Genomic DNA, 9610 nt, shown 5'->3' on the forward strand with positions numbered 1-9610 from the left:
GATGCGTAGGCGACTGCACGTGATGTTCGGGAGGTGCCGCACATAGCCTCCCACGCCTGAACCGAACCTTGTAACAGTTGGAAACCTACACAAAGGCAGCGACGCCCCGCCATCGGACTCTTGTACATTTTTTGTCCTGTTCACCCGTATTCCTTGACAGCTCTGCACAATTATGGGTGTTGTTAGCAGCTGCTGTGACTCTTGTTGTAAGCTCAGTATCTATTACTCCCATTTTGCGCCTCTAAAACCGTTCTCGTCAGTCCATTCACGCAGATCTCAACAATATGAACCCCTGCTGTTAGAGAACGAGCGGGAGGCAGTCGCCGACCTCCTGCAATTCCTCGAGAGTAGGCTTTCTTTTGATATCCAATATGCTGATTCAGATTTGACAGCAATATCTCCAGATCGAACCAACACCAATTTCTTCACTGGCGACCCGCTTTCTGCTCTCACCACCCTCTCCTTTTCTGATAATGTCGACCTGCAGCGTAGCGCAGCACTCGCCTTTGCAGAAATCACGGAAAAGGAAGTACGACCTGTGGGTCGAGATACACTGGACCCCATACTTTTCCTTTTGAGCAGTCACGATACCGAGGTCCAACGAGCCGCCAGTGCTGCGCTGGGCAACTTGGCTGTAAACAGTGCGTCAGACAGAGAACGTGTCCCATTTAATCTTGAGTTGACGCATTGCTATATTAGCTGACAACAAGCTGCTCATCGTTAAACTTGGCGGTTTGGAGCCTTTGATTCGCCAAATGCTCAGTCCAAATGTTGAAGTGCAATGTAATGCCGTCGGATGTGTGACTAATTTGGCGACGCACGGTTAGCCTTTACAGATGTTTTTCTATCTTATATTTGAACTGACAGATATGCAGACGACAATAAGACCAAGATTGCTAGATCTGGAGCTCTAGTTCCTCTCACTCGACTTGCACGGTCAAAAGATATGCGTGTTCAGCGTAATGCTACAGGAGCTTTGCTGAATATGACTCATTCAGGTACGTAGTGTTATATGCTCTTATTTTTCACGTCAAACCCTGTTTTTAGATGAGAATCGCCAGCAGCTGGTCAACGCAGGAGCTATACCTGTCCTTGTCAGCCTATTGAACTCTATGGATACTGACGTTCAATATTATTGCACGACGGCTTTGAGTAATATTGCTGTGGATGGTAAGCCATGCCTCTGCATCGAGTTTAGAATGGCAACTAACATGTGCCGCAGGTACAAACCGGAAGAAGTTGGCCCAGAGTGAACCTAAACTCGTCACGAGTTTAGTCGCACTCATGGATAGTCCAAGTCTCAAGGTGCAGTGCCAAGCTGCTTTGGCCCTCCGTAATCTTGCAAGCGACGGTAATTAAATGCTCTTGCTATAGTTGCGTTTAGCATTCATCTAATGTCAACCTTTAGAGAAATATCAGCTGGAAATCGTCAAGGCCGATGGCCTCACTTCACTTCTTCGTCTTTTGCAATCCACCTACCTACCTCTCATCCTCTCCTCCGCCGCATGTGTCCGAAACGTGTCCATACATCCGCAGAACGAATCGCCTATAATAGAATCAGGCTTTTTGCAGCCCCTGATTAATTTGCTATCGTTCAAGGACAACGAGGAGGTTCAATGTCACGCGATCTCTACTCTCCGTAATTTAGCGGCTAGTTCGGAGAAGAACAAGACGGCCATCGTAAAAGCTGGGGCTATACAATCGATCAAGGAGCTTGTACTCGAGGTACCGATGAATGTGCAGAGCGAGATGACAGCTTGTGTGGCAGTGTTGGCTTTAAGTGGTATGTCTCCTGCGTGGATTATCCTACATTGGGATTTACGCGATTTGCAGATGAGCTGAAAGGACAGCTATTGGAAATGGGTATCTGTGAAGCGTTGATTCCTCTCACAAATTCGCCAAGCTCCGAGGTGCAAGGCAATAGTGCAGCTGCTCTTGGCAACTTGTCATCAAAGGGTGCGTTATCGCGTATTTGTACTCCGTGGAAATTTGTTGACATGATCTCGAATGGAGTAGATGGACGGACAGCTTCTGACGATTACTCTGCTTTCAATGATGTCTGGGATAAGCCCGATGGTGGCATGCATAGATATTTATACCGTTTCTTGAGCAGCACCGATGCTACATTCCAGCATATCGCGGTGTGGACCATCGTGCAGTTACTCGAATCCGGAGGTACATGATTCTCCAACGTTGACTAATATAGACTGGACTAATTTTTTTTGGTTGAAACAGATCCGCAATTAATTAGTAATATCCGCAGCTCGACTCTGCTCAACCCTAGCATCCGACAACTGGCCAGCTCTCGTACGCCGACGCCAACTTCGTCCGTGGGTACACCTCGTTCGCATCACTCGCAGCATTCATATCAAGATACGGATACCGGTGAAGGGCAGGGTGAGATCCAGTTGTTGGCCAGACGTATTCTCGACTTTGTCGATGGAGAAGGTGACGGGGCGATTCCTCGGAGCGTCAGTGGGTCCCATATGCAGCCGGGATCATCGTTAGATGAGAGCTCTAGCGGGCGGGAGCACGAGGAGCTGAGAAGAAGTGTTAGAGAGGCGTTTGGTTCAAGCTCTCACGGACATTGAGTGTTTCGTGATTGCCCTGGAGGTTGATGGCTGTTGATCGGACTGACTTAGAGGTGTTGATGCTGCGAGCTTTTTTGGTGCGTGCACGCATCAGAGATGGTGCTGTTCTTGTCATGATTTGAAGTACTACTACCCGTTTCGATTTTTGTAGTATAGTTTTGCATGAGAGCTACCTTCCGTTCATTTTTTTCATTTCTTCCTTTCTGGCTTTAATGTGATGTTAGCATGGGGACTTGATTGTTTAGTTGATGATGACGATTCTTATGCTGTCCATAATATTATACAAATACATGTTTTATTCCACTGCAAGTTTGAAAGACACAAAAATAAAGCAGCGAAAGCCTTGAATGGGATTGTGGAGAAAGTGTGAGTGATGGGAGTGGCCAGATAAGGAAAGTGTGGCTGATAGACGCTTTTTGTTCTCTGTTCTTATTGTTCCTTTAGACCTGGACGGACATTGATCAAGACACGCGAATGTCACCGCTAAATACAATGGCTGGACATGATTCAAAAGCCAGATGGAGAGCTCAAAAACTGAATTTTGTATATTTTGGACCCCACATTCCACACGGCCTTGATCCGCAGAACCATGACGGTACCGCAGGCGCACCCCTGCCTCGTGTTTTGATAGAGCTTCACGCCGGCGCAAGGCAAATAAGAACGCTTCACTTGCGCGTTCCCCTCGCCCCATCTGCCTTTTTTACTTCATAGATAAGGTGCAGTGTTCCCCAATAACATTTCCATCCTCTTCAGCCCTAAACGTATTCGATCTCTCAGGAAAATTTCACCCCCCACTGGCTGAGCTGGGCTTTTTGATCTTCCCTCATTTTTTTCCCCTTCTGCTCTCTTTTTTCCAATCACTGGTGAAATTTATCAAGCTACCGTCTAGACGCCTCCATCGCCAGCTTTTTTGCGTTTAGAAACGCTCAAGAGCTTCTTACTTCTTGTCGCTTGCCGCATCCGCTCTTACATCCCTTGCCCACACCCTCCATTTCGACACACACGCCTCCAACCGAGCGAGCACCATGTACACCCACCTCTCCCTCCTCATCTTCCTCTTCCTCCATATCGCCCCCTCGCATGCCAATCTCATCTCACGCAGCTCCCACTCGATCAGACTGGGCACATCCCGGGCCCACAACGTCGCCCTCCGACACAGTGCAGGCCTTGCCCGGGACCTCCGCATCGCCTTCAAAGGCGTCCTTGTCGCCCAGCCCCCCACGTCCGACTCTGCCAACTCTGTCTACTGCGTGAGCTCGAGCAATGTGTCTGGAGGAGGAGGAGGGGGGGGGGAGTGGCAACAGCAATTCGACGAACATCACGCCTACGGGGACGACTTCCGCCGGGAGCCCGCAGGCGACGGGGACGAACGGGACTGCTGTGCCTTCCTCCCCGTGGAAGCTCCTGGATGCCTATCAAGGCCAGAATTTCTTCGATGGCTGGGGCTTTTTCACGTCTGCTGATCCGACCGACGGGAACATGCAGTATGTGGATCAGGGGACGGCAAATTCGAGCGGGCTCATCGAGATTAATGCACAGGGGAACGCGGTGATGCGGGTGGAGACGACGCCGATGGTGCAGACGAATCGGATGAGTGTGAGGATCATGATGCTGAACACGTTCATGGGTGGGCTTGTCATTATGGATTTGGTACATATGCCCACTGGCTGTGGCACTTGGCCTGCATTTTGGACGAATGGTAAGACGGCGGTGAAGGTAGATGGCGGATTATTTGAAGATGGCTAACGCTTGTGTGTTTTTTTGAAGGTCCCAATTGGCCTTTGGGCGGAGAGATCGATATCGTCGAAGGTGTGAATAACTATACGAACAACCAGGCCACAATCCACATGAACCCCGGTGTCATGCACCAAAGTTGATTGGTAGCATGGACAGGTGTCAATAATGAAGCGAATATTCAAAAAGACTCGCCTTTGCGCCACACAGGCACAGTGCCACGTGGAATAGTAATTAATATTGCCCTTTTTGAACTTGTGGCTGATCAGCACCACCTCTATTAGGCAATCCAGTCACGCTCACCTTTGCTTTTCCATCCGGTACTTTCGGCATTTCGGCATTTCGGCAAATTTTTGCGTCGCCACTGGCTACACATTGCATTGCGCCCTCGCTTTTGTCGTTTCCCTTACTCCCCTTCCTTTGCCTAGCCCCACCATGGGCCCCTTCCTCTCCTTTTTATTCTCACCTGACGGTCGTTTCTGGATCCCCATTCTAATCCACTTTTCCGTCACCTCCACCCTCCTCCTCCTCATTTTATTTGCACCCCCACCATTTCTGATGTCACCACTTCCTATCCGCTTCCGTCGCCGATCCGTTGACTACCATGTGCCACTGCTGATATCAGCAAAGCCCCGGCGGCCGGTTCAAATAGGGCAACAGGTCCATCTTTATGACGTTGATCTGCCATCATATACTATCAAAACATCGGTCGCTCGTCTTGCCTGGTTGGAGCGTGGGTGGGTAATTTTTGAGCTGGAGAAGGTTCATCCCCTTGCGTCGCCCATGTTCATCGCTGTCCCATTCACTTGGGTACACTTATCTTTTGTCCATCGTCTTCGCTACAGCTACACCTACCACACGCTGCCTGGGACTCACATGTTCCAAATTGGAACTACTCCTCTCCCTCCCTCGTTTGATCAGGTGGTCCAACACAACCAGTCCATTGGTAAGGCCATGGAACTGTCGGATTTGGACTAGGTGGTGGACCGGTGGCTCCAGTTTCTTTTTTTTCAGCAGAACATTCATTTACAGTGCGATTATTTTTGATTTTTGAATCATTTTTATGGACACATATTTTTTTAGAATGCCTGACTGACAATAAAGGAACTGTGTTGATACTGATAGTGTTTTGCCTTGTCCTTTTTTTACTGCATCTTCCCATGACATCATGATTTTCCTGCTCTCTTTTTGCTATTGGACTTTACTTTATGGCTGTACAAACCTGTGACATTACTCACAGCATTCATTGTTCTATCTCTTTCTTTTCCTTTTTTTGACAATCTTATGCTGTACTACCTACGCAGGATTCGTCAGCATACATTCCTTCCTTCATGTTCTTTCTCATTCTTTTTGCACAGCTATACTGTGCATAGCCTACTTTTCTTTTACTATATAAACCCCTGTATTTTACCTTGTAAAGGAACAAGAAATCCTATCCAGACTTCTTCTCTACTCTCAAGTTCACTACTCTACTACTTGTGATCCAGAGTGGTCACAACACTTCCCACTTCTACCACTGTTAACTGCTGTCATCGTCACTCGTCACTTTTTGAAAGTGATTGTCATCCCTTTCGATTAGAGTCCTTCTGAGCACTACAGTTTGTGCGTCAGGAGCCTGCTATCACTGGGAACCTCGTCATATTGTTGTTCTCAAACCTACCTTGTGCTACGATTAGCAAGGTAGTGCTCGTCTATACTCGTCACCAAGCCCCTATCCTTCTATAAATTCAACTATCCCTCCTCCTCAAAACCCACACTCATACACCTCTGGGTTTTACTTTGAAGGATCTTTATACGTACCACCCCACGAACAACCAGACCACTCCACTGTTCTAGGAGGCAAAGCCCATAAACAAGTTCCGTGGAATCTGGGAGGATTGTGTGTTAGTTTGTTTTGTGTGTGGTTTTCTAACTGCAGTTCTCATCATCGACACCGGGTGCTCCATACCCTCGTCCAACTCCACTGTGCTCGATATCACGGGCACCGTCGTTGGTGGTACGGACTGTTCAGCTGCACAAACGGGCAACCAGGGGTGCGTGGTGCGGTCGAGCTCTGATATTTCTTTCGGGACTGGGTTTAATGGCATCGGCGGTGGAGTCTATGCCAGTACGTGTTTTTTTTGTATCACGCCGATTTGTGGAAATGAGTATTGACCGGGCTGTTGGTGGTGTACAGTGCTTTGGGACAATTCAGGGATTTCAGTGTACTTCTTCCCTCGCGGGTCGATACCAGCAGATATCACTGAAGGTGCTCCCCAACCTACGAATTGGACAACGCCGATGGCGAATTGGACAACGCCGATGGCGACCTGGCCTTCGACCGACTGCAACCCATTCGAGTTCTTCTACACCCATTCCGCCATTTTTGACACGACATTATGGTGAGCCTTATTTCTTCGCCATTCGAAGTGCTCAATGATGTGAATTTTGTGTGTGTGCAGTGGTGATTGGGCGGGCGGTGTGTGGGGCTCGACGGGTGTGCCGGGGCAATCGCAGAGCTGCCAGCAAGAGACGGGGTTCGCGACCTGTGAAGAGTTCGTACAGGCGAGTGGGGCGTCGTTTAGCGAGGCTTGTGAGTCGCGTTCATGTGTGTTTCAGGTGACTCGACTCGATGGCTGATGGCACCCTTTCTTTTTTTCTGTGTTTTGTTCGCTTTTCACAGACTGGGAAGTCTCGAGCGTCAAGATATATCAGACGCAGTCATGATTTCACGATCACACTCACCCTATAGACGAACCTACAATTCTCGATTCTGGATTGTATCATTTACTTTCAAAGGGGCATATATCTGTATCATTAGTACGTGTATGATGGGTATTTAATTTAGGGAAATATACACGTAGACGCTTTTATTAGACATCATGCATGTGTGACTTGAAGCTTGAAGGATGATCAAAACTGGTTAGTGCCAGGAACTCGAAAGCTGTGCCGCACTGACTGCGATCTCATGGGTCTTTGTCAGAAAGTCGGACTCGTCATCCCTCTCGCGTTCTGACTTGGGGGATCATTCTGGAAGATGCGCCTGCGTTCGACACAGATCAAGACGCGCGTCGGCAGCTCGAGGAGGAGCATACGCATCCTCGAGGATGGCATTCGTCAGCGCTACAGACGTGCGGTATAAAAACCATGGTGCGGGGACAGGCAGAAACAAACAGTTGAAGTTATCTCTTTCATCAATCACACCTACCCACCTATCATCATCATCCATCCTCCACACAGGCCATGTTCGTCCTCACCTCCGTCCCCATCCCCGTCCCCATCCCCGCTCTGCACCCCCACTTCCACCCCCCCTCTCCCATCGACAGCAGCCCGCGCAAGCGATACATGGCCGCAGCCCTCGCCGAGGCGCGCCTCGCCTCGATGCAGTACGTATGGGCTGCACTAGCGCGCGACGAAGCCGTGCGGCGTGAGAGGCAGCTGAGGGAGGAGGCGCACAGGCGGGAGTGGATGCGCGAGGCGGCCGTTCGAACTCTGAGTGAGCGGTGCGAAGAGCATGCGAGGCGGCAGAGGACGGCAAGTATGGCGAGTATGGGTGCTTTCCCCATGGACGGCTTTTATGAGTGTCGGTATGAGCCTGCTGTCGTGCATGCCCAGCCGTGTTATGGTGCACCGTGGCTGCAGCAGCGGCATGCATTTTATCCCGAGGAGCGTGCGCGAGGCTATGGGCATGGCTTGCACCATCGTCGAGAGCACGAGCACGGACGGCGGGTCCACTTTGAAGAGCCCAGAGGATGGCAGTGTCCTGATCATTACCGCGAAGAGTGGCGAAACCAAGAGGGTCTGGTGAACGCTTCTCATGAAGAGCAGGATATCACATTAGAGCGATTGTTTAATCTTGTCTTTGGCGGTGGACCAGCACGCGATGCAGAAACTGTTAGTGTTCTGTCTCGTTTTACTATTCTAAAGCTTATTTCATATTTGCAGGCTCAACTAAAGGCTACTCCTCCCGCTCAGAGTACTAGTCCGGCTCAGAGATTTTCGAGTGAAGCCCGTGTTCCAGCCTCGAATGGCTCTCATGATCACCACGCACCCCTTAATCAAGATGTATTCGAGCAAGAGCTCCGCGACACCCTCCAAGCCATCGTGCTCTCCCTCTTTACCGCCTCTGACGAAGGACAGCTCCAAAAAGAAACCACCAAACCTACGAGCGGGAGCAGTTCTTGTGCAGCGGAAGGGAAAGGCAAGGGTAAAGTCCCCGCCGCCCCTGCTGAGGACGCTTCGCCGAAAGAGCCCACCTCGAAGGACGTCGCGTTTTCCCTCGAGACCATCCGCAATGTAGGCGCGTTGTTCGAGGCTATTCAGTCCGACGTTGAGTTTCCCCGCGACCTCAACTTTGACCGTGCCTCTTCTGTGCTCGCCTCCGCACCCGACTCTACGTACAAGCTGGCGTATACGTCCCGAAACGCACCTGTGCGGTACTTTGAGCACGCGATGAGTGCGTTGCTGACGCAGCTAGACGCGGTGGACAGTTTTGGGAGCGAGGAGGTGCGGGTGGAGAGGCGAGTGGTGGTGAGCAAGATAGAGAAGGCGCTGGAGGAGGTGGAGAGGGAGGTGGAGGACAAGTTGGGCAAGTTCAAGTGGAGGGAGACTCGTGAGAAGAGCGGGAGCGAGGCTGGGACCAGTCGGGCGGAGAACGCAGAGCCGGTGCCGATCGTCGCCGCATCTGGCACCGTCCCACAAGCGGCGGACACTTCCATATCTGGCCCCGAAGCGCCGCAACCCGTCGTCGAGGTCGATATTAATACCAACGAACCCGATGCGCCGCGACCACCCACCCACTCCCCGCCGTCTTCCGGTCCCGATCACAGGCAGGCGGAGATCGAACAGCGAATCTCTCACCAGATCGCATCTGCGCCTTCTTCTTCTCCGTCGTCGTCGTCGTCTGAGCTGGCCTCGGTCGGCGATGTGGATCTCGATCGCGACGAGCCTCTACCTCCGGCGTCCTCCGTCTCGCCTTCTTCGACCGGTTCTCGCTCTGGCGTCGATAGCTTCCTTCTCCCCGCACCGTCGCGCGCCGCAGATGTGCATGACGAGCTCATCGTCGTAGACAGCGACCAGGACGGCGATGCCTGGTCTGAAGTAGAGGCTTAGAGTTATCCTGTAGCACGTTTACCTGTACGACTATCTACTATTTATTCTCATGTCTCTCGGACTTGTACGCAATCATCGTCCACTTCTCGTCGTGAACCTCGCCGATGACATGAGCTGTGCAATGAGATAGATGACTTTAACGTTAACATGGCCGCTACCAACAACCCAACATTCTCCGAGATAGCACAAAGCGG

The 9610-nt window shown here is 50.8% G+C and overlaps 3 protein-coding genes across 3 annotated transcripts; all 3 read left to right on the forward strand.

The window, feature by feature from the left end:
* Positions 1-100: 100 nt before the first annotated feature.
* On the forward strand, positions 101-2900 carry SERLADRAFT_445927 (uncharacterized protein; the record flags this gene model as incomplete). Its single annotated transcript, XM_007314614.1, has 11 exons — positions 101-206; positions 261-347; positions 405-641; positions 700-822; positions 876-998; positions 1048-1170; positions 1223-1351; positions 1409-1783; positions 1834-1956; positions 2017-2175; positions 2236-2900. 11 exons carry the CDS (start codon positions 173-175, stop codon positions 2589-2591), a joined length of 1869 nt encoding a protein of 622 aa, XP_007314676.1.
* Positions 2901-3854: 954 nt separating this feature from the next.
* On the forward strand, positions 3855-7031 carry SERLADRAFT_346339 (glycoside hydrolase family 16 protein; the record flags this gene model as incomplete). Its single annotated transcript, XM_007314615.1, has 6 exons — positions 3855-4290; positions 4359-4448; positions 6244-6432; positions 6502-6706; positions 6767-6897; positions 6988-7031. 6 exons carry the CDS (start codon positions 3855-3857, stop codon positions 7029-7031), a joined length of 1095 nt encoding a protein of 364 aa, XP_007314677.1.
* A 516-nt stretch (positions 7032-7547) lies between these two features.
* On the forward strand, positions 7548-9416 carry SERLADRAFT_406004 (uncharacterized protein; the record flags this gene model as incomplete). Its single annotated transcript, XM_007314616.1, has 2 exons — positions 7548-8198; positions 8250-9416. The coding sequence occupies 2 exons, from the start codon at positions 7548-7550 to the stop codon at positions 9414-9416; spliced, it is 1818 nt and encodes a 605-aa protein (XP_007314678.1).
* Between the last annotated feature and the right edge of the window lie 194 nt (positions 9417-9610).

This window comes from Serpula lacrymans (genome assembly GCF_000218685.1).
Source record: "Serpula lacrymans var. lacrymans S7.9 unplaced genomic scaffold SERLAscaffold_3, whole genome shotgun sequence".
Lineage (NCBI taxonomy): Eukaryota > Fungi > Basidiomycota > Agaricomycetes > Boletales > Serpulaceae > Serpula > Serpula lacrymans.